This window comes from Coloeus monedula, assembly GCF_965178545.1.
Source record: "Coloeus monedula genome assembly, chromosome: 4".
Classification (NCBI taxonomy): domain Eukaryota; kingdom Metazoa; phylum Chordata; class Aves; order Passeriformes; family Corvidae; genus Coloeus; species Coloeus monedula.
This window is the reverse complement of record NC_138784.1, coordinates 37,342,823-37,368,304: the sequence shown is the minus strand read 5'-3', so window position 1 is coordinate 37,368,304 and position 25,482 is coordinate 37,342,823. Positions and strand designations below refer to the sequence as shown.

Sequence of the window (25,482 nt, the reverse complement as noted above, 5' to 3'; positions counted from 1 at the left end):
TTTACAGTACAACTAGAGCATGAGATTGGCTTAATATCCTTATCAATATTCAATTCCTCTCAAAACCTTGGCAAGCTCTTAAGTGTCCCAAACCAACTTTCAGCAGCAGTACATTCCTCAGTGTAGGAACCCAGAGTTGTATGAGAAAAATGTTTCATATAAATATTTGAGGCCTGTTTAAAGAAAGGAGAAAATCCAGCAAACAGGTTTATGGACATTGTTACACTTCACAGATACCACTTAAATTTCTATAACAAGGGAAAGAAGATTATATCAAAAGATAAGAAGAGTCAAGTTATGAGACAAAAATGAGAATATCCACATGAAAGCATACCAAGTGCTAAGATCAGGAAACTACTGTATGGCAATCCAGTGACTAAAGGAGGAACACAGAACAGGCACTTGTGTACTTGGGAGTTAAAATTTCCCACCAAGACTGAGGAACCTAAAATGCCAAAGGCAAAACCTGAGGAAAGACATAATTTTGTATTTTGAAACAAATCTAAAAGCCACCACGATTTCATAAAGGAAGTCATCCTTAACCAAATTCACCTCATATTTTAAATTTACTAAGTGCAAATGCTCTTAATGGATAATGTCTTATCCATAAAGTAATCATGGTGTTGAATGCATGGTTACTTGTGGTATTTATGTTTACATTCTTTTAAAACAACAACATTATAAACTTTATGATAAACTGTGATATAGTTATTATCTCTCTGGTATTAACTGATTGTCCACTTGTTCTCTTTATGTGTAGTCTGCAGCAACGAGTGAAAAGGAGATTGCCTTTAACAAATCTGCTTGTGTGGGAGAAGAGAACATGTACTTATATAGAACCTGCAGAAGATAAATGAAGTTAAATCAATTCACTTTCCGTGGAAACAGCACTGTAACATCCTTCCTTTTCCTGGGAAGGGTTATACTTCTACCTTGAAGTAGGAGCAAGGATCATTTCTATCGAACTGATGGAAGGATACTCAGTACATACCTGAAGCAAAAAATAAGTATAGTGTACATTTGCAGACTTCTCTTGCGTGTCTGCATATACATACACACTTGAAAATTCCAATGTGAATGCAAAATTAATTTTAGCATTCAGGTTGGGAACTTCACAATATGGGGGACAAATCCAGTTAGAATTTTAGACAGACAGTATTAATTCTCCTTTAAAAGGCAGTAAGTACTCAACCTGGATTAAAAAGCATTTTGTTTTATTTGAACAAAGGCAAACAATCTTTATTATTAAACATGTATCATTTACCTGCAGTAGAAGAATCTCAAATCATTTTTTTAATCCGATAACAAGTATCACCACAACTAGTCAATGCTCAAAACTAAAATGGATATTCAGTTACTCGTAGGTTAACGATGTTTAAATTATTTAAATACATAAAACGGATGTTTTTTGCAAATTACTCTGCATTATGATTATGAGACTGTTTTCAGAGGAAGACTCAACTACCACAAGTTTTCCAGAGCAGAAAAACCACAACCCGAACAAGAACAGTTACATTAGAAATCCAGAAATTCTGCCCAATACTTGTGTCAGTTTTATGTACAAGTTAAAAAAAAAAATTCTAATTCTGGCATTACTGCTGCCAAGAAGAGGTAATATGAAGACAAATAACTCCTGTTTACGTTCTTTGTTGCTATTTTTCTTTGGCTTAAAATGTACATGAAACACATTTTATGAAACATCTCACTTGCAACTTCATATTGATATCTGTGTGTACTGCAGTAAGTCCTTAACAATGCTTCAATATGTTTGACATCCCACGCAGTACATGGGTATGTTTATTTCCTACCTCGTACACAGAGAAGGAAATCAGATTTCTTCCAGAGAAAGCTTCATATTTATTCAAAAGGCATACATTTCAACTGACTTTATTATTACTTTGAATGTTTAATTTCATGAAACTTATAATTAAGGGACCTCTTACTGTTTCAGTAATATTACAAGCAATACTCATTGGTGTATATTGTAGTTCAAAGGGCTTATACAAACCCCCTCTACCATTTAACCCCCTAAGTAAAGGTTTTAAACGGTGTTCCATGGGATCTCATCCACTGTGAAGGAAAACAATGAGGCATCCTGGACTATAAGTGTCTTGAAAAACACTTTAAAGCTTTGAAAAGTTCTTCCTCATCAGAATGCACAAATGCCAAATAACCTATTCTATATCCAACACAATCCCAAGTGTAACAATAATAGCTGGATTTTAAACTTAACAAACACTGTCATTAAATACACATTATGAAAACAATTGGCAAATCTGAAAAGGTAATTGTTATATATACTTCATATAAATATATATTAATATAACAACTGTTATATTGTTATATTAAAGTTGCTTTTAAGTTTTAAGGTAACAAGAAGTGTATGTATGTAACTTTCTGACACCAAACTTCAAAATTGTCAAGAAAAAGCCTGGACTCTTTGAAATGTTTTAATTTCTAGTGTCTTTCCTCAAAGGACATGTACATTTAATCTGATCAAGAATGAAAAATGGGCTGTATTATGATGAAATAAAGTACAAATGATTTTCAGTCTAAATGTTAACTGAGGTCTGTGGTTAAAATCTAAGGAAAATTTTGTCAGCTATCATGTTATAGAAGAATCGGTATACAATCATAACTGGATCATAACATCTAACCAGGCACTTTTTAAACAACTTGTTAGTTTAAAATCAAGAATAAAAAGGGGGTTTTTATCTATTTGATGTTTCAAAAAGGCATAAATCACTAGTATGCCCCTCTACTTCGTTATGTACAAAAAATTTTCACTCAGCTTAAAAAAACCAAAAAACTCGTATGGGTTATGATCACTACAAATTTTAGGATGACAACAGAAAGTGTCTCTACTAAAATGAAAGCTCCAGGCTTTGTCTGAATTCTCAACACAGCAAACTAACTGTCTGATTGCAAACTTGAATTTCATTGCAATAGCAAAGGCTGTAAAATAAACTGCAGTGCACAACTTCAATATGATTCTAAGAACTTACTAATGCTGATGCCAGAGGTGATTTATTTGGCTTTGTGGTGTTTTGCATTTGTTTGTTTTGTTGTTTTTTAGTAAAACCTTCCCCTTCTGACAGAATACTGTTAAACACAGAAAAAAAATTGCTACTCTCTACTATTGTCAATCTTTCAGACACAGTAAAAAAACTCAACATATGAGAGTTCTAGAGCAAGTAATCAATCTGCAAAATGTTATACATCAGTAATAAGGCATCCACTTTACAGCTGTTTGAACAAAAAAGGAAGCACTTCCCAAAATACATATTTTGAATCTGTGTAAACAAAGCTTATATGTATTGCTTCCATACATTTCAAAAATATACACCCACATGGACTGAAAGTGATCTTGGTGCTAATCATTTTAGATTACTGTAATTTATGCAGTTGTAATCTGAAGATACAAAATCCAAATATTTTTGAACTTAATATTCTGAAACATGTCAAAAATTTTAATTATGCTTATGTGAAAAGGAAGCTAAAAATATACCCCAAATTTTATGCCATTTCATTGAACGAAGGAGAAAGTACTATGAAAATAAACATTCATCTGGTTTCCTAACAATAAATACAAAGACAGTTATTATAACATACTGCAACACAGGAAATATTACTATATTGACCTTAATGTTCAATCAGTAGTTTTTAAAATCTTTCCTCTTTGACACCTGGATCTTCTACCTTGTCAGCTGTCCAACAACTTTTAAGAGGGTTTTATTTTCTTGCTTCAATTGTTCATTTTCATCTTCTATATCATCTAGATCCTGTACAAGAAAAAAGAAAAATAAACACTTCTCAGGACGGAAATACAAACTCTCAATTAGTAGCAGCAGGAATTTAGCATCTCAGCTCTGAAATGAGGAAGCTGGGGTAGGGAAGAATTAGTGTCACAGTAGATACCCTTAAAACTGTTAAACCAGCCTGTTTCCAAGTGTTACTGTAATTACAAAACATTAATATTATATTCTCAAGCACCTTTAAATAGAAACATGTTCAAATCAAAGCTACATCAGGAATTAATGCATAAAGAAACCAAAACAGAATGAGGGGTGATTATTCTTCTGGCATATACAAAGAGTGTATTAATCAGCTACTACTCCTACTCCCCTGATGGCTTGTCTTCAACTATGGCACTCACACATACAGACCACTGGTTATAACTGCAAGAAGACCTCCTTTGTGCATTAAGCATCAAAATTTTCAGAAAAATATATGCCTGTCCACTTTTTTCTGTTTTCCGTGGAAAAAAAATAAAATTGGATTTTGTACCTTCTGTCTAAACTGCTACTGAAAGAACAGACAGCACACACACGGTAGTAATGGGTGCTCAAAACAGATTGCTTTCACCCCCAATGTTTTTGTCTTTTCCACTAATTACCATTTTTGTCCAGTTCCCATTTCACTTCTTCACTCCTACCAAGTTTTTTCAAGCCTTTAAAGTGAAAACCAGTGATAATGGCTGCTTAATACAAACATTACTTCATTAAAAATTATTTTACTGTACAAAAATCACATGCAAGAAACAATGTGAAATAAAAAAGAATGAAGAAACAGAAGGGTGATGTCAAGGACAGGATTTTAAGGAGAAAAATGAAAGGTGGGCAAAGGAAAACAAACCAGAATTCTCACCAGAAAGCCTATGTGTCTTTTGAATCAAGTCTGCAAAACCGTCCTGTTGCCTTAAGTAGTGAAGAGAAGATTTTTCTCTCTCTTGGCCCTTTCAGTTGTTAAGCAGCATTTGACATACAAAGCCCAGTTTCTTATTTCTTTTTTAGTGAGGTCATTCCAGAAATGCACAATAGAGATCACATATTCAATTGGTATAATGATTTTAAAAAGCCTCTTCAGTTTGCCAAGCTAAAATCCATACCACAATACCTTTGCAATTACTTTATTATTTTCTAGTGTGGAATCAAGAAATCACTAGCAGAAATTCCTCTTTGCCTCACAGAAGTAATGGCTGTGTCACAGTATGAATCACTTCCAGGAAAAGCATTTGATCACTCCAACATAACGGATAAAAGTGACTTAAACATCTAAACAGAGAAAGTTTTGATGGATAGATACTATAAATACAATTTACCATAAACAAAGACACTTTATATTCTCTTTTGTGCAATTCAGATCAGTAATCAGATGGAAAGGACAACTTATTTTCAAGAAAATATGGGTTTTTTTAGTTTGGTATACATAAAACTTTAAATAATGTTCAAACTCGTTGACCTAGCCAACGGATGCCTCAATTAAAGCTTACCTAAAAACCTCCTGTTTAAAATTCTAGTATAATTGACTCAAAATCAAATATTAAAAGTTTGTGAAATGTTTATGCTGCAAAAGTAACATTCCAAAAATTACTACATGTAAGACTTTCTTCAATATAAGCCAGGAAAAATAACTGCTGCAGTTTAAATATCTACAGAAACAATGGGCTGAGAGATGGAGGGGATTTTGCTATTCTGAAATTTAGCGTTTCTTATTCAAAATTACAACACTAATTTATGCTTATTAGCAAAAAAACATGCAATAGCAGGAAAGCTTGAACTTCACATACCAAAGGAACTGATAACTACACAATTGACACTAACCGGACTGTAAATCCTCACTGACAGACTCTCTCCAAACACACTTTTAACTACGACGACATCTTAGTGAGGTCAGAGATGAGTAAGTGTAAACTAGTTGACAGCTGAACTTTGCCTACAAAGTATTTAAATATTTTGAGATGCCTTTCCCTTAAGATATTTAAGATTTTTATAAAGCAATTGCGCCTTTCTTACAAATAACATCGCAGACATACTTTTAGTGTCTAATATACTGGAATGAGAGAATGCTATTTTTTGCAGAAAACCTTTTCTGTTCCTCAGTATAAATGCAGCTCATATTCTTTAAGTATTTCTGTGACGTACTGACTGTCACATTAAATAAATATACTTACCTAAAATCAGAAAAATTCTACCAAGAAATTTTCATGATTCTTGGAAAAAGTTTTTCAAATGCAACACAAGGTCTTTGCCAATCAGGGATGCATCCATGGTTACAAACTGACTGAAACTTCTAGAAAGAACATTTCTTTAAATATGGATGGGGCAGTCAGAAAGATATGCAAAAAAATGGCTTTTTAAGAAGTTATCTAGGGTCTTTGATGTGACATTCTTTCCATACCTGTGCATCTTAACATCCAATAACCGTGTATTTTGATGAACAGAAAAGCTGGAGAATGAATGAATGTGTAGATGCTCAAATTTAGAGACCCCTATTTAGGCTGCCTACCAGCAAAATTTTTTAGGAAGACCTCTGCATAGACTCACTAAATGAAGTTTAGTCCTCAGGACATCCTTTTATCTGAACAGAAGGCTGAAGATCACAACTGTTCTTCCACGAAAAACATCCAATCCTGGTGCTAGGCCTACAGAGGGACACTCCATGAAGAACAGATGGATGTCCAAGTGCTGGCTCTCATGTTCTCAGTTATGATAATAAACCGGAAGCAAATATAACTGCCCTAATAATTTCCCTAACCTTCAAGCATGAGAATGATGTGGTATTTCTGCAGCTTAATTTTTTAAACATTTTCTCTTTCTAAATCCACATGGATAGCCAATATAGAAGCAATCATAAACCCAAGAGTTAATAAACAGGAAAGTAAAACTGTATTTTAACAGTTAACTTGAGACATGATTTCAGGGAGACAAATAATTATGCCGCTCAAAAAATCAAAAGGCAGCTATTTCATCATTAAGAAAAGCCCAAGAGACACAGACATAACTTGCACTCTATTGAGCAAACAGACAACATTAAAGCTATGAAGAATGCTGACCTGATGGAGAAAAAAAAAAAAAATCCATTCTCTTCTGCTTTTAAAAGCATCTACCTATAAGATGGATTTGTAGATCTCATGGAAAGTTACAGTTTTAGTCACTGTGTAACAAAGTTGTTTTTGAAAGGACAGTTTAATGTTTTCTTCCAACAAGCAGAAACACTCCTTGTAGTTAACATAGGCAAGGTACAGACAGTGCCTAACTTTACAATAGATTTTCAAAGACAGTTTCTAGTTAGACACTTGATGGATTTCATTTAGCATATCATACTTCAAATATAGCCAAAAAATAACACTGCTTCTGGAACAGCAAACCTCTCAAAAAGTCATGGTCCTAAACCACAAGATTTCAGTGGTTTAGGTTCTTTTGATTTGTTCTTTCCAACCTTTGAATCAGGAAGTCAGACGTGACCAACAGTATTAAATAGCTTTGCCATCCACTACACAGAAGGAACGAACACCTGCCTCAACTGTAGAAAGGTCATCAGCTTAGATATGACAGATTCTTTGCAGAATGAAAGAACTGCATGAAGACCAATGCCTCAATTAAAATAGAAATCTCTCTAAAACAGACAATGCTTCATTTATCCTACAGATTAACTTAAAACTTTCTTCATATAAAAAACAAGATACGTATTTCAGAATAATCTCATGTCCTTTAATTTTCTAGGTTAGTTTGCAAATTTGTGAATGCTGTCCTCCTTTACTATAGATGAAGAGCTGCAATATCTAAGTTTGACGCGCTTCATGCAGTTATTGCCTCCCTTCACTGATGGATTGACCAAAGCCATATCTGCACTGGACTAGAAGAGACCCATGTATCTCTAGTACATCCAGACTCCACACCTCAGCCAGGAAGCACAGGATGAGGTCAATAATACACTCTATGAAAGAATTCCTGATTGCCGTTAAAACTGGTGGAACTTTTTTCTATCAACTTTAAAACTTCTCATCCTGTCCCATTTCCAAGCATGTCTCACTCTCCTACCCCTCTTCTGCTTTCACACCTTGCCTGGTGATGTTACCTCTTGTCTCCTGCCCTCTGTCCCGTTCTGCGTTTACTTGGGATCAACAATAAAGAGTATGAGAATATCTGTCAGCACATAAAGAGCTTTTGCTTTTATTTTGCTCTATGAACACTCAGAGCAACAAGGAACTGAGGTACTCTAATAAGACTGGACTTAGGGAAGTCAATTATGACAAATATTGTCATTGTAAAAATTCGCCTTAGAAAGAAATATAACTTACTGACATACCTCTTGAAAAGCTACACAAATACAAAAAAGCCCTCAATTACTTCTCTTCTGACCTTGCCCAATGGATGCGGGTGCCTGAAGAATACAACAGAGAATGCAGAGACTTTTATCCCCTCTTTAGAGGGCCATGTAAGAAAGTATTTCCTTACTCTGTTTAATAAATCAATTTCTTCTTTCAGCTTTCCGATTAGTTCCTCTTTGTCCTGCGCCATCTTCATTAATCTTGCATTTTCCTGTCTTTCTTTTGCAAGTTCCTATAACCAGAATACAGAATGAAGCTGGAAATGTAAATTTTTGTTTTAAGAGACAGTTTTAAGTTAATACCATCTAAAACAAAGAAAGAAGAACACACACCTATAATTCCTTTTCTACAGCAAGTCAAACCCACATCTTCAAGTCCTTTTACATTTCAAGGAGCTAAAGAATCATATCTAAGATAATATTTTACCAACAGCAAATATTTTTGATATTTGACTCATGTGTTTTAATTAATATTTAATTTAAGCATGACTACAGAATTGGACAGGGGCCCAAACCAGAAGAAGTGAATGTAAAGTATCAGCTTTCAAATTTCTTATATTGGAAGGGTTAGTCTTTGTTGTTGGTTGGGTTTTCCTTTGTTGTTTTGGTTTTTTTATAATACCATTAACAAGAAATGAAGACTCAGTTTTAAATCTGTGGGCCCAAACGTGAGAAAAAATGAAACTGTCCATTAGGAATTCAGTAAGTCAAGATTCAGGATATTGAAAAAAGGACCTTAAATTTTCTACTGTTTTTTGTTACTGGCAATTAAGCATTTCAGAAATAAGCTGATTTAGAAGAGAGGATTATGGTGTATTTTACTCAAATAAATGTTCCTTAAGTCTTTAAAAAAAAAAAAAATAGTAATTGCTACAAAATAGATGTTATTTTCACCCTTTCCAAAAGAAGACCCATTCAAATTGTGTTTACTTAGTAACTTTCACCTATACAATTCAAGAATATTTGGCAAGTTACCCACAAAAAATCCACTTCAGAGGAAGACAGAGAAACCAGTAATAGATTACAGAGATGACATTATTTAGCAATATATTGGCTTAGGTGAAAAGCTCAGCTTAACATTATTGCATTTTCCCAAAATGGTTTGTATGAAGTCAACGCGAAACAATGAAAACTTGTTTTAAATATGTATTTACAACTTGCTTACAACTTTAACAAACAACTGGATAGCAATTAAATTTTATATTTCAGTATACTAAAAAAATCCACACCAACAAGTAGATCAGAAAACAGCTTGTAACCTTCTGAACAGCCAGTGAGCCTCTTCTTCCCCCAAGATATTTGTCTACGTTGGTGTGTCACAAGGTACATAACAGAAGCATGCAGAGCACTGCTGGCTCTCTAAGTGTATTATCTTTACCTTAACTATTTCTCACTTACATACCAAATGAAAACTAAACATCTGTGATTTGAAAGTTCACATTCTTCTCATTCAGTCTGATTCTTTATACATTTTGTAGACATAACTATCTGTACTTCAAACATTTAGCATCATTTCTATGTATTTTACTTGTAAATTTCCCCATGGAGTTTCAAAAGTACTTTATTTCAGATATATGTAATGGAAAGTTAGTTAGTACTTACCCTTTCAAGTTCCTCAATCCTCTTTTCCAAAGTGTTACTTGGTAGAGAACTGCCAGAAGAATTTGCATCCCTGCTGTATCTGCTGTAAGTTGTCCTCTCTGTTCGGGAATATCTGTTTGGAGCATCGTCTTCTGGTGCATTAGCTGTACTGTGAAAGGCAAAGAGCAAAGCAGACACCTATTTACACGTTTAACAACATGGAAATTAGAGCAGTCACAGAAGTGTTCTCCAAAGCAGTCAATAGGTCAGTCTAATAAACTGAAGAGAACGTATTTCACAGCTCTTGTGCAGCTGAGAACTCACTAAATTCACTGCCTCAGGGATTCAAATACTTGAATAATGCAGCTTTCATCACATAGGTAATACACTATAAACACAAACTTACCCTATTTTTCAAGTTTCATGAACATTAAAAACCAAGCTAAATAACTTTAATTCAAGAACCGAAGTGCCACTACAAAGTTTAAACCAAGCACCTTTTTAAGTAGATGAAAACATAGAATGAAAAACAAGTACATGTCCAAAACTTAAGAAGAATACTGACTGACTTTTCAGGATCTATGGATTTGGCCTGTAAGGGACTGGAATGCAAACTGAAGTGAGAAAGTGATGTGACCCAACAAACTAATTTTATGCCATCTCCAGATATTTTACCTCAAAACTTTGATACAGAGGAGTTTGTCACACCTCTGTTGGTAGACACTCCTTAAGTGGTTCTATGGGGTTTTTTGGTTTAGATTATGTCTCTATTAAAAATCCCTGTCATTGAATCAACAGATAAGCACTGCAAGTGCACATAAGTTAGTTATTAAAAAAGCACGTGGGTTCTCCATTACTACTGCTGTGTACAAAAACAGTGCTAATGTAAAAATATGTATGACAAGTCAACCATTTTCTAACAGTGTCCTTCCCACAGCCATTTTCTTCCTAACAGTAATGTTACTTACCTTCAGTGATGATTCCAATGAATAACTAAGAACAACAGAACAGAGTGCCCTTGGAGCAGGCAAAGAAGACACTGATTTTCCCTCTCCAGTTCAACAAAATTACACTTCTTAGACAGAAAATATACAGACAAACTGCCAAGACCAAAAAAAAAAAAAAAAACAAAAAAAAAAACCAAAAAAAAAAAATCCAGAGAAACACCTGGAGATGGTCCTCAGCAACCAGCTCTAGGTGGCCCTGCTTAAGGAGGGGACTGGACAAGATCTTCCCCAGAGGTCCCTTCCAACGTCAACCAGCCTGTGATTCTGCAAAATCACACAGCTGAAGTATGTATACACTGGTTTTCTAGACCACTTAGGAAAAGAACGAAAAGCACTATGAGCATCCCTACAACATTTCCTTCAAAACACAGAAGAGTGTATGATTAATGTGTTCATTTAACAATTTTGCATTTCATAACTCTAGAAAACCCCTGCTGACAACGTGCAGATTTAGATGGATACACTGCAAATCAAAAGCAGGAGTATCTGGCAAAGGGGTATCTTTTTGTGGATATAAATATTCTTTTGCTCCAGTATGTGTGAAGTTTCCAAGACACACTGACACAATTGTAAGGAATTTTGTAGCTTAATGTTATTACCATATTTAGCACTGTTTATTCTTCATCCAGAAGATTTTTTAAAAAACATTTCTAGGACCGGATATGCATGTTGCAACACAACATAAGAGAAATATTTTAACTTAACTCTATAAATTCTAGATTATTTAGCTTTCTGAAAGACATGTAGTTTCATGCTGCTAATGTCTCAAGGAGAAACCACACAAAAAAGTCTCAATTTTTCATCACTCAAAAATGAACACTTTTGCCAACATACTGGAGTATTTCAACTCAGCTCCAGTGAGTGATACTGGCAGAAGCTCCTACACAAAGATTAGACAGAAGAATACCTAGACAGGAAGGGTTTCATTAACAGGAATGTGACAGATAAAAAGTTCATTATTTTGGTTGTTATAACCAATGGCTAGTACACAGCAATGGCAAAAAATGTACTATCCAAGACATAACAGACACATCTTTCACAAAGAACAGAACTTAAGTCTTCAGATGCAATGTCATTTTATGAGCATTAAATGAGAAAGAATCACAGAATCATAGAATATGCTGAGTTGGAAGGGACTATCTGGATCATTGAGTCTAACTGCTGGCCCTGGACACCCCAAGGATCACACCATGTGCCTGAGAGCATTGTTCAAATACTTCTTGAACTCTGTCAGGCTTGGTGCTGTGACCACTACCTTGGGAAACCTACTCCCATGCCCAACCACCCTCTGGCTGGAAAACCTCTTCTTGATATCCAACCTAAACCTCTCCTGACTCAGCTTTATGCTCTTCCATTGAGTCCTGTCATGGGTCACAAGTGTCAAGATATCTGTACCTGCCCCTCCTCTTTCCCTCACAAGGAAGTTATAACTGCAATGAGGTCTCCCCTCGGTCTCCTCTTCTCCAGGCTGAACAGACCAAGTGCCCTCAGCCCTTCCTCATATGGCTTCCCTTCCAGACCCTTCACCATCCTTGTTGCTTCTCTTCTGGATGGTCTCTAATGGCTTCATGTCATTTTTATATCGTGGCACCCAAAACTGCCCCCAGCACTCAAGGTGAGGCTGCCCCAGTGCAGAGCAGAGCAGGACAATCCCCTCCCTTGCCTGGCTGGTGATGCTGTGCCTGATGCACCCCAGGACCCTTCCTGGCTGCCAGGGCACAATGATGACCAGAAAAACAGTATCACTGAACTTGGTGTCTACTAGAGGAAATATCTATGAACCACCCTCAAAGAAGATACTGTCTATGGAAGTATACCTCTAGATTATTTTTATATAAAAAATAGACAAATATATTTATATTTTAGAAGGGTTTTTTTCTAGCTGTACTTAAACAAAAAACATATAGCAAAATCAGTTTCACTACTCTTACAGAGAAACAGAAATTTTGGTTTGGAACGATGTTCCTAGTTATTTCCTTTACAATAAAATCAGTTATTCACACAGATATGGTTTAAAAGCATTATTACAGCAAGGTAGAAGACCTCTTGCACCTTCTAGTGCTTCTTTGATTCTTTCAATGTCTTTCTAAAGCACTGTCCAAATTGCCATTTCACCCTGTCAAAACTGTATTTCAACTACAACAGGTTTCCTTTTATGCCAGAATCTTATAACCATACCTGATTTGGAAACTCCTAGTTATTTATGTCACTGCAATCCAGTCAGTTGCTATTAGCTTCTTTAGAAGAAGCAAAGGACAATTATTTCTAAATAGGGCACCTTGGCCTTCTGTTACTTCAGACTGCTTAAGCCAAATTTGTGGCTTTCAGAGTTGAACTAAGGAAAGACAGTCTTGTCTTCTCTACAGTGCACTTCCCTAGCCCCCTCCACTTTTCCTGCCTCTGGCCTTCAGGTGAATGGGAAACTACTCAAGGAACTGATGCAGCAACTGAGCAGCCAAGCAAAAGCGAGCCATCAACTTCCAGTCACAGTGGCTCCCTGAAGCAGTGCCCTGCTTGGCTGCATGAGCACTGGCCCAAGGGGCAGTGAGGAACTCCAGCCAGATCAACTTAGATCATCAAAATGTTCTTCAGAAATAAACCCTAGGTGTTTATGCCTTCTCATAACATCAGCGGTGACTCAAAAAGGGCTACAAAAGTCAAGAAAAACATCTTGAGTGACCTCTGTCTAAAAAAAAAAGCTCTTTTCTGCAATGTAGTGGTCCTAAGATAACAAGCTAGATGAGACAATGCTTCCAAAGCCAGCCCTCACTGCAAAACTCCTAAATGCAGGCAAGCAGGCAAGTTTGGGCATAGCATTATGAAACAGTATTTTGTGGCTCTGTTTTTCTTTAATTAGTGAGATCAAGGTTACTATGATGGAAAGTAAACTGTTATAGTTTAAGTTTTATAATTATCTAAAAACCCTGAGCAAGGTAATTTCAGCAGTGTTCAAACATTTCCCTCACAGCCCCTCCAGTGAGTGCTCTGAAGCACCTCCTTCCTCTTTTTTTATGGTCTCTACTTTCCCATTTATTTTTCAGCTCTTACATGAATGATAAACTGGAGTATGATGTAGTCTTTTACAATTAGTGCTAAATGGTCTCTATCTCTACGGTTCCATGCTAATGTGCTGTACTATCCTGAAAGAGGGGGCAAAAATCCTCTCTGACATTTCGACTGGAAGCCACAAAACCATACCATATTGTATTCATTTCCACTAGTAAACAAACTTTTAAGGGGAACACACTTCTGAACCATGAAGAGATTTTAATCTAGCTCCTTCTGTAAACTGATCCAGTTGATCTCTCTGATTCAAGAACCATGCAAAAATCTTTAAATCCCAATCTACAAGGTTTGCTTTACAATTTTTTTAAAAGAAACTGAATTGGTTCAAAAACTAGTAGACAGTCTTTAAAGTAAGCTGATAAAACAAACTTTCTGTGTTTACAAAAATATTCCTATGTCAGCATACACACCTTGCTTTACAGTTACTTGCAAACAAGCCTTTTAGTTCACAGAACACAAGAAAAACATAATTCACGTTTACATGTAGATTAGACTCAAATATTTCAATAAAGGAATGCACTTTGTTCTTCTCATGTTTAAGAAATCATTGGTAACACCAACTATGCTGATACCATCAAACCTAAATTGGAAAACCATTCTTACTAATGGCAGCGTGCTTGGTACTTAAAAATAACTACTCACAAAGCAGTGAAAAATGCCAAAAAATGGCATACCCAGTTTCATAACAGTAGTTTGAAATGGCCAAGATGAGCCATATCACATTAGGAAAACCTGAGCGGAAAATGGAAGAATAGGAAGTTGATATGGGCTATTACAACTTAAGTATACCTACACATTTAAAACACATGAAGCTCACAGTTAGGACACATGATTGACCCCAGCTCCCAGATACTCTCCTGCCTGTCCTGCAGCCTTCATGTCAGCATGACCTTGCAGATTCTGGTCATGCTTTTAATAGATCTCACAGTACCACTCCAGATCACAACAAAGCCATCACTTTCTTTTGAAAATATTTTATGCACTGAATCATGCAACTACAAAGGAACCCCTTCACAAACTTTTTGGGGGGATGAAAATTTCTGAAGTAAATTCAGAAGACAGACTACACTTATAGACTAAGATCCTCATCACAAACTTTTATTTACTCTACAGCACGAAGAGACAGGCTCAGTTTGTCCAAGTCACTAAGCACACAGAAACACACAGCAGCCAGCATAGTTCATTTGTAAACATGTTTTCCAGTCAATGGACACTCAGTGAAACAGGTTTCCCAGCAATGTTATATAAATGTTTAGTCACAGATTGTTGCATCCATATAAGGGAAAGTAGCCAGTGTAATTCATAGTGTAAAATCTGTAGAATTGCTTGAGTCCTGGAACACACCAAGAAAACAGTGATTCTGTAAGAACAGATCTTCTCTGCTCTGAAGTCTCTCTTCTCTTGTCAGGAACAGGAGGCTGGGTGTCTCAGTGTAGATACGAAATCACAGAATTGTTGAAGTTGTAAAAGACTCTCTAAGATCATCAAGTCCAAACATAAAATATGAAAACAGTTACATGGAAAGGGAAAGAAAAGGTACTGGAAGTCCACAATGGTATCAGTAATCCAGGACGAAATGTCAGAAAAGGACAGATAATGGAGAGAAAACAGGAAGGGAAAAAAACACCAAAACCAACCAACCAAAAAAAAAAACAAAAAAACCACAAGAAATCAGAACAATAACAAAGAGAAGACTAGGGCCTCAATGATTAAACATAAGGATGTAAGAGAAAGGGGGAGAGAAAGGAAACGGTGCCTAACTGGGCTAGGAAATGGAAACCAGTGAAGTGAAGAAAAATGCTGAGATGAGGAAGATGCCATGTTTGATGAGGAATAACTGGGGAAGAGCGAGAAGACAAAAGAGAAGAAGCAGAAGTAGTAAAGATGGAAGAAAGCAACCTGAATATTTCTGGCAAATAATGCAATCTTTCAAAGGGAAAGAGGATCTATTACAGAATCCAACATTTTAGGAAAACACGCTTTCCTTTTGCTATCATATGTCTATGAAGTCTACCAACAATCTCTCTCCCACAAAGTACTGGCAACTTGCTGTTGCAAGTAAGTTTCAAATAGGATCTCAAAGTGGTTGTCCCTATGTAAGAATATGCTTCACTCTCAGTTTGCTTTGACAACCTAAGGGAGTACACTCAAGACTGTTAAAAGCACATTAAGCTGAACGTATTTGAGCCTTGAAGCAGCTTATGATCTCAATTCAGCCTTTAGGCATCCACATTCCAGTTCTAGGTGCAAGCACAGAATGGCATTTTTCCATTTCACAGATTCACAAAATATTCTGAGTTGGAAGGGACCCACAAGGGTCATGGAGTCCAACTCTTAAGTGAATGGCCCATACAGGAATTGAATCCGCAGCCTTAGTGTTACCAGCACCATGTTCCAACAACTGACTTTCCAAGGGACTCCTACTGTATTTGGGACTTCAGTGAGATCTGAGTAATCTAAGTAAGAATTACTGTAGAGGAGACTGCTTTCTGTAAGACCTACCCTTACTGCAGATATTGGAAGCTAACAAGCCCAGAACAATTCTGGTTCTGACTCCTTTACCATTCATACCAGAAAGTTAAACCACTGGGAGTCATACCTCAACAGAAAAATTACAGGAAAAATTACTTCAGGAAGGTAGAAATTCCCAAACATTGTGGAAAATTAATAGATACTACTAACTCTAATCACAGTGGGCATTGTATACCTCAGGGAGGTACAATTAGAATAAAACCCACTATTTGTGAGTACTGGGCACTGTGCTGACAGTGGAAAGTAATCCTTCCTTTTCAACATGAAGTTTCAAGACTATGCAATGAGTAAGGCAGATGGCAACATCCATAAAATATTGAGCTGCACCTCACAGCAAGTCAGATTCCTCCTGAATGTGATGCCTGTCCTGACAGGGGAAGTTGACAAAGACCCTACATCCCACATATAACTAAAGCTGACTGAGGGAAGACTGCACAACCAAGTCTTATTTAGCATTTTCTAGATTTGGCGTTCCCTACTTTTGCAATGCTAATCAGAAGAATCAGGTTATTTTCAAGTAAGTTATGAATGTGGTTGTGCAAACTTCTATTTATTACCACCCCACGCACAACCAAGTTTTTGCAAGTGAGTATATACAGCATGCAAGCAGAGATAAGGCTGATGAAAAGCCACGGAAGTATGACACATACCACTAAGTATTTGGCAGATACAAACAGCAATAAAATTCTGCACCAGGACTGATGAGGAAGTAAAGACTGAACTAAAATGTGCTTGATTAACAAGAAATTAATCACGAAATTATATAGTTATTAAGGTTGTGACAATAAGCCCACCCATTCTGCAATGACAAAGTAATTTAAAAAAACCCAAAAACCTACAGCAACAAAAAGCATCACTCAGCTGGGTTTATGAGAACCCGAGAATATAAATATAAAAGACACCATGCTAGAAAAGCTAAAGCATAACAGGGTAAGTTATTATTTTTTACAGTGTGGGAGGTGAGACTCTGGAACTGGTTGCCCAGAGAAGCTACAGGTGTTCCCTCCCTCTAAGTGTTCAAGGCCAGGTTGGATGGGGCTCTAAGCAATCTAGTTCAGTGGAAAGTGTCCCTGCCCATGGCAGGGGGACTGGACTAGATGATCTTCAAGGTCTCTTCCAACCCAAACAGTTCTATGATTCTACAGGTGAACAAGTCTGAGGGGTAGAAAACACAGCAGTGAAGACTAGATAATTGTAGGTGCTCTTTGCACTTTCTTCTACAGTCATGATATATACACAATGATGAATTAACCATCTACACATTTTACCCAAGTAAAGGATACCTAAAACAGAATGTATCCATGTACCAAATAAAAACATTCTTACATGATTGTCTTGCTTCACTCGACATATTTTAAACCCCATGTTACCATAACATTTCCTAATAGTTGTGATAGTTTTTTCAGTCTTAATTCCACATGGGCAAAAATTTCACACACTGGTCAGGTGTATCAAGAGCTTCTGAAGTATTTTTCTGATTAAAATGCTGGAGTAATGACCAGGGTAATACTTGACTCAAAGACAAACAAGTAACAAACAGGACATGCTATATATGAGAAACATCTGTTACAACTGAGACAGTAGTATGACAAAACCATCTTTCAGTGTTACTGTGGAGAGCAACAAAATTATCTTCCTTTATTAAACTTTGGAATACAGTGGCTCATAAATTAAACTGTAAAAATACTGGCTCCTAGGCAATGAGTAGTCAAGTTCGACATTTGGTTGGGAAACCATTCAGTCCTAGTAAGACCCAGCAAAACACTAGCTGAATTTATTTTAAAATAGTAACATAATAGAGGGATTTGGATAAGTTTACTGCATCTTTCAGGTCCTTTGCCCAATATCAGGCTACATATCTACCGTAGCAGTATGATGGCCTCTACTACAAACAAACATTTAATCAGCATTATTTCTAGCAGAAATGTAAAAAAAACGTGTTGTGTACAAAGATCGCATACCTTTTATACCTGCTTGAAACCATCCTGGAGGAGTCCTAAAAGAAACAAAAAGGAAAGACTAATTAATATTTTTCTTGTATCTATACTGCCAAAATACTTTATCCCTCCACAGAGAACTAAGTCAGCAGTAAGAGCAGTCCCATGCCACTGTAAAACTCAGTTTTGCACTCTTTTGTTGTCAGGTATAGACAATACCAGAATTATTCTTAACAAGTTACTGCTTCTGAACACCACCTAAGAAGCCTTAAATTACCTCTGATTACATCATAAAACTGGATGCACTTATTCCATCCCCCTGCATGTACAAGATGTGAAACAGCTCACACCCTGCCACCAGCACACCTCCACTACCACTAACTCATATGGAAACACATGCACTTTGATAGCTGTTCACTAACTTTAAGAGCAGCAGAGCAAAACTGTTCCAATTCCTCAGCACCACTGCTGTCCTTCTGGATGGGAACAAAAACTGACACTGTCAAGTACGAAAATTAAGACATGTTTCAACTGGTAAACAATGGCTCAGATTTGACAGAGTAAGTCCATAAATATTTTTTAGGACGTTGTAAGAACATGAACCAATTATTTTCTTAGTCACAGGCAAAACAGCCCCCAGCAAATAACAGGTAAAAAAGTCAGAAAAGAATATTTAAGGAGTTGACAATTGCCTTTACAAGAAAAAAATAATGGCGAAGTATGAAATTCTGTCTACTTAGAACACTTACTGCAGGCAAAGAAGTAAATGAGTTCTCAAAACAAGATGCAAGAGAAATTCCATCCACTCTGAAAATTCTACGAAACATTACACTGCCTTCACTGATCAGCACATTAGTGATTTTGTAAGTAAACAAGCTAAAAATTAGGATCCAAAGAATATTATTTTACTATAGAAAATAGAATTGAAAAATTATTTGTATTATAGAAAAATTTGATCTGAAAGTACATTTTATTTTATGAAGCATTTTTAAGCTCTGCCATATGTTCTACATTTTATCTCTAAGACAAGGAGAAGAACAAAATTCAACCAAGTCATGGGAACTATTTAAAGAAACCCACAAACTTGGCAAAATTGCCAGTTTAACACTGATAACTATTTTTATCATTGATGACAGCATCTGAAAATTAGTGATTCACAGCTGTGAAACAGAAATCTAATTTTACCTCTAAAAGGGCAGAGAAACAATTTTAAATGGTACCAACACTATTTTTAAAGTTTACTTAGGGGTAGGTTATCTTTGAAAGGTCATGGAAGCAGGGGGAGGTTTCTGAGGACTAAAACGAAGTAAATGTCACTCCTTTCTTCAGGAAGGATCATCCAGAGAACTACAGGAAAGTCCTTAACTCAGTCCCTGAGTAGGAAATGGAACAAATCCTCAAGGACAAGATGGTGAAATCAGCATGGATCTATGAAGGGGAAACCACACCTAACCTGACAGCCTTCTATGATGAGAGGACTGGCTTGGTGAATGAAGGCATAGCAGATGATATTTATCTCAATGTTAGCAAAGCTTTCAACACCTTCCCACACAACATATGTATACGGAAATATGGACCAGGTAAGTAGACCACGATGCAGTGACTACTGGGTCCAACAGGTATGAACAGCAGCATTAAGTCCAGCTGGACGCCAGTCACTTTGCAGGGACTGATACAGGGACCAGTACCGTTTAATGACTTCATTAATGACCTGAATGATGAGACAAAGTACAGCCTCAGCAACTTTCCACACTACAAACAACTTGGGTGAGAGGTTAACAATACATCAGGTGGCTGTGCTGTCATCCAGAGATGACTTACAGAGAACCCATGAAGTTCAAAAAAAAGGAAAATGCAAAGTCCTGTACCTGAGTCTGGAGATGAATAATCCCAAGTACAAGTACATGCTGTGGACTGGTTGGAAAGTTGCTGGGCAGAAAAGAACCTGGGTGTCCTGGTGGACATCAAGTCGAATATGAGCCATCACTGTGTCTTTGCAGCAAAGAAGGCCCACGGCATCCTTAGGATGCACTGCCAGCAGGCTGAGGGACAGCATCCTGAGGAAAGCTACAGAGACAGTGAAGGGACATGGGGAGAATTCATATAAGGAGTTGTTGAGGTCACTTGGTCTGTGAGAAGAGGAGACTGAGGGGACACCTCATTGCAGTCACAACTTTCTTGTGAGAGGAAGAGGAGGGTCAGACACTGATCTCTTCTCTCTGGTGACAGGATAGGACCCGAGGGAACGGTCTGAAATTGTGTCAGGGGAGGTTTAGGCTGGATATTAGGAAAAGGTTCTTCACACTTCAGGGTGGTTAGGCACTGGAACAGGCTCTGCAGGAAAGCGGTCACAACACCAAACCAGATACACATCAAGAAGCACTTGGACAATACTCCCAGGTACATGGTGGCCATTGGGGGTGTCCTGCTCAGGGACAGGAGTTGGACTTGTGAGTCCCTTCCAACTCAGTTTATTCTCTAATCCCCCTCTGCTCTAATTCAGCCGTGATGAGACCACAGCTGGCATGCTGGGTCCAGTTCTGGACTTTTCAGTATGAGAACAATATACTGGAGAGACTCCAGCAAAGCTGGACGCATGATTAAAGGTCTGGAGCATCTGACACATGAGGAGAAGCTGAAAATGCTGGAAATGTTCAGCCAGGAGAATAAGAATGCTCAGGAGGTATCTTGCCAATGTGTACAAATTCCTTATGGGGTAAAGATGATGGAGACATATTTCTATCCATGGTAATAAAAAACCCCCAACTGGCTACAGTCCTGAGCAATTTGCTACAGGTGATCCTGCTTTGTCTGGAAAGCTTGGACTAGAGACTTCCCATACCTAAAGGGATTCAAATTGTTTCATCTAATACATTCAGATACATGTTCACTGTATCTGAAAACTGAAATGCCACATCAGTAATTGCAGACACATCTCCTGGTGGTGATGGTCTCAGAAACATCCCAGTTGCCCCCTTAGCTATGGACAAGTGGTTCAATTGCCTTTTTAGGTTTGGATGGAGAGCTACATCGGGTCTAAATTTTGCCTAACTGCCTGCAGATACAATCAAGTAGGAACTCTGGGCTCTAATCTTCCTCAGTTCTTATTTTTTTAACAGCTGCTTTTTCTCGCCTCTGTTTGCAGTGAAAGGCAGAATTCACGATAAAGGGAGAAATTGCCTCTGAGATTGCAGTCTAGTGAAGCACACATACACTTGTACTAAAAAATCTTAAGGTATCAGATGCTTGTTTTGTACTCTAGACACTAAAAGGATGCAATGAATTCACCATATACCCTCATATTTACTAAGACATTTTCATACACTAAACGTAAATATAAGCTGTAAAGCAATTACATACACTTAGACTCGTACATTTAACTCAACAGGACACTTTAAAAAGTTTGGCAGTACTATTCAGAAAAGTTAGTTCTTCAGTAAAAGCTGGGAAAGCAAACAAATGCTCAGAGACAAAGTGCATGGCAAATTCTCTCATTTGCTACAAATGACAGCTGTTAAAACAAACAAACAAAAAAACCTTAAGCCAATTAACAAGTCTTTTGCAACAGATGTTTCTACAGTAAGTATTAGTGGTTTTTATTTCTGTAGTTTTACTATGAACAGAACGTTAAAAATGCACATCTGATGCATAAAAAAAATTCCTCTGAACTCCAAATTAATATTGCAGGTTTGGTAAATTACGACTTTTATTACTTTGAAATCTCTAATGTAAATGCAAACCAACCATGCTTTAAAGTGATGATGAAAACACTAGGAAAATGTATTATTCATCTCTATTCTCATCTTATGAAATTTATTTTGTGTGCATTCTTTGTCCAAAGGTCACTGGCAACATGAATATAAGTAGTCACACTGTAAATAGCATTATGTGCCTATCAATCAAGATTTAATCTAAGATTTCTAACTATTCATAAGATCTTAAAATGAGGCGAGCATCTACAATCTAAGATCTTGTCTCCTCCACTTTTGGAGAACTGAAGGTTGGAAGGAAATGAAGAAAGGGAAGGAGAAAAGGAGGGACATCCCTGTTCTGACCAAGAATTGACCTAAAAGCAGATGAATATTTTTTAACATAAATTCCTATTTACAAATCTGGTTTATATTCCTTAATGTTTTTTAACTTTGAGTTTTAACCCACATTTAAAATACCTAATCATTACTATAAAAGTGAATGATTTGTCATGAGCAATGAAGAGATCAGTTCATTTGAATGTCTCCCTCTAAAAGAGGAAATCTTTTTACAGTCTGTGGAAATCCAGGATGGAAAAACAGTAAGTAAAGAAGTAATCCATAACAATGCCAATGGTTTCTTTCATACTGGTGAAAAAGTAACTGCTGCCAAAGACATCTACCAACATCAGTTCTTCATCCAAGATTGAAATCAAACACTCACTTCAATGCAGTATTTCAAACACAGCTTTAAAATTTACTTCTTGCACATGATCTCAGGCAGCTTGCATTACCTTTTAACAGTATATACTTCACTAATAAATCAAATTATTAGTGAACACTCTGCAAACCACTGCAGAGTGACTAAGTCAGCATTGCTCCAGAAAACTGGTCATGTTCCCTTTTTGTTCTGTCTACAAAAGTGATTGTGTGGATGGTAGTAATGCAGGACAGAGTGTGATCTACGTGAAAAAAAAACAAGGAGAAAGCAAAGATTTCTCTCTTTCCATATGAGCTCCTTCATCTGATTCACTGCACAGACTAACACACAGACATGCACCTGCTGACAAGAGAATATACAAGGACAGAAAAGGCAGCTGAGACCATTTCAATTCATGAAACCATTTACTGCCAATTAAATCTCTGTCAAACTAGGATGCAAGGAACTTGGCTAACTCTTCTCTTTGGTCCTGGCTCACATTGGTATGTCATCTGGCCAACAGAGAGATTACATAAACAAGCTGGTCATCGGGCTTTAAATAAATAGAATTGTCTGTGTTTACAAGTGTCTGACAAAGTTTTCCAGATATTAAACCAACCCTACTATTAAAATTTGCTGGTTAAAATGCACTAACAAACATTGTTTTTAAACAAGTACAGACTCTGGAGTCAGCTGGACTATGAAAATGGTTCACTGGAATCCCTCGAAACACTACTTAAAAAGTTTTGCAAAAAAAAAAAAAAAAAAAAAAAAAAAAAAAAAAAAACTTTGCAAAAAAAATTAAAGCAAATGCCCTGGATCCAATTAGGCTGTTAGGGCTCACTGGTATATATACTGACATGAAGAATATGTGCAATTGTTTGAAATTTAACTATACAGTAGTGCGAATTATCACTACATAATGATATTCCTGCAACATTCAAGGTTAAATTTTGACTGAAATTAGGCCATCAAAATAATTTTGTTTACATATGTAATTCAAATACGGGCTTCCTACAAATACGGGCTTCCTGTACATTCTTCAAGATGTCAGCAAATACAACTTCACTACATGGAAGAAGGAGGTCTACTGCTGGGGTTTCTTGCCTTTTTATATATCAAGGTAGGTTCTATCTCCATCCAGCAAATCAAGTTAATTCACACCTTAAATCACATCTTGATTAACTACAGCTACTTTTCACATTCAGTACAACTCTGCACTGAGATTTGTTTGGAAATGGCAGTTACACATCATCTGCAATGCAGACAACGTTTCATTCAGCTCTTGAAGTGAGATAACATCTGAATGCTTAATAACTGAAAGGCAGTGGGATCCTAATACAAACCAGGAGTAACTGCAGGCATGAAAAACAGCTAATAGACAGATGAAATACCTTTCTTCCCATCAAAATTCCCCAAAAGCCATTTTCTCTCAGCAGTCAAGAGATACCATTTACTCGAATCACAGAATCATAGAATATGCTGAGTTGGAAAGGACCCACCAGGATCATCAAGTCCAATTCCTGGCCCTAAGGACACCCCAAGCATCATACCATGTGACTGAGAGCGTTATCCAAGCACTTCTTGAACTCTGTCAGGCTTGGTGCTGTGACCACCTCCCTGGGGAGCCTGTTCCAGTGCCCAGCCACCCTCTGGGTGAAGAGTTTTTTGTTGATATCCAACCTAAACCTCTCCTGACTCAGCTTTATGCCATTCCCTTGGGTCCTGTCACTGGTCACAAGAGTAAAGAGACCAACTGCTGCCCTTCCACCTCCCCTTGTGAGGATGTTGAAGACCGCAATGAGATCTCCCATCAGCCTCCTCTTCTCCAGGCCAAACAGACCAAGCAACCTCAGCCGCTCCTCATACAGCTCCCCCTCCAAACCCTTCATCATGCTTGCGGCCTTATTTGGATGCCGTCGAACAGATTCACGTCTTTTATACATTGTGGCACCCAAACCTGCGCACAAGACTTGAGGTGAGGCCGCCCCAGTGCAGAGCAGAGTGGGACAATCCCTGCCCTCACCTGGCTGGCGATGCTGTGCCTGATGCCCCCCCAAGACAGGGTTGGCCCTCCTGGCTGCCAAGGCACTGATGACTTGTGTTCAACTTGCCATCAACCAGGATGCCCAGGTCTCTTTCTGCACTGCCTCTTCCCAGTCTACACATACAACCAGAATTGCCCCTTCCCACGTGCAGGATTTGGCACCTGCCCTTGTTAAACTGCATACAGTTGGTGGTTGCCCAATTCTCTAATTTGTCACGGTCTATCTACAGGGCCTCTCTGCCCTTGAGGGAGTTGACAGTTCCTCTCAATTGCATCATCCCTTTGAAAACATCTAGAGATGTTTTTCATGGAAATGCAACACAAATTCAACTTTGAACAAAAATGCTTTAACGTCCAAGGAGGGGAAAAAAACCTCCAGTCATTCTTTCCAGAAGCCCTCAAAATGCTTTCAATAAGCTTCAAGCAGAAATTCTAATTCAACTACTTGCACCTCTTATAACTGTGCATTTTCTAGATCTCTTATTGAATAGAATACTTGTACATACAAAACCACCTTAGGCTCCTTCCCCTTCCCTTATCCTCCCACCTGCCAAGATTTTACATCTATTTCCAAGAGTCACCGTATTTTTGACTTGTGTGGATTTCCTAGGGATGACCTTAAACACTCTTTACTCACTCAATAAATCTCTTTTGGAAGCAGACATTCTAAAAATGAGCTTTTATTTCTAAAACTGTTAAGAAAGCATGAATGGTTATAAGACTGGAAGGGACATTATATTACAAATATTAAATGCTTACATAAAAGTATTTTTATGTAATATCTTCTCCTGTTAAATTGTAGCATATTGTT

The 25,482-nt window shown here is 37.2% G+C and overlaps 1 protein-coding gene across 1 annotated transcript in view; it reads right to left on the bottom strand.

The window, feature by feature from the left end:
* Positions 1 to 3,642: 3,642 nt before the first annotated feature.
* Positions 3,643 to 25,482, bottom strand: part of PAWR (pro-apoptotic WT1 regulator) — a 73,059-nt gene continuing 51,219 nt past the window's right edge. The window contains exons 3-6 of the mRNA XM_082279772.1: positions 18,260 to 18,294; positions 9,715 to 9,862; positions 8,241 to 8,345; positions 3,643 to 3,782 (exon numbers count right to left, since the gene is read on the bottom strand). Of these exons, the coding sequence (XP_082135898.1) occupies positions 3,696 to 3,782; positions 8,241 to 8,345; positions 9,715 to 9,862; positions 18,260 to 18,294 (375 nt within the window). The 3' untranslated portion in view covers positions 3,643 to 3,695. The remainder of the gene's footprint in view (positions 3,783 to 8,240; positions 8,346 to 9,714; positions 9,863 to 18,259; positions 18,295 to 25,482) is intronic.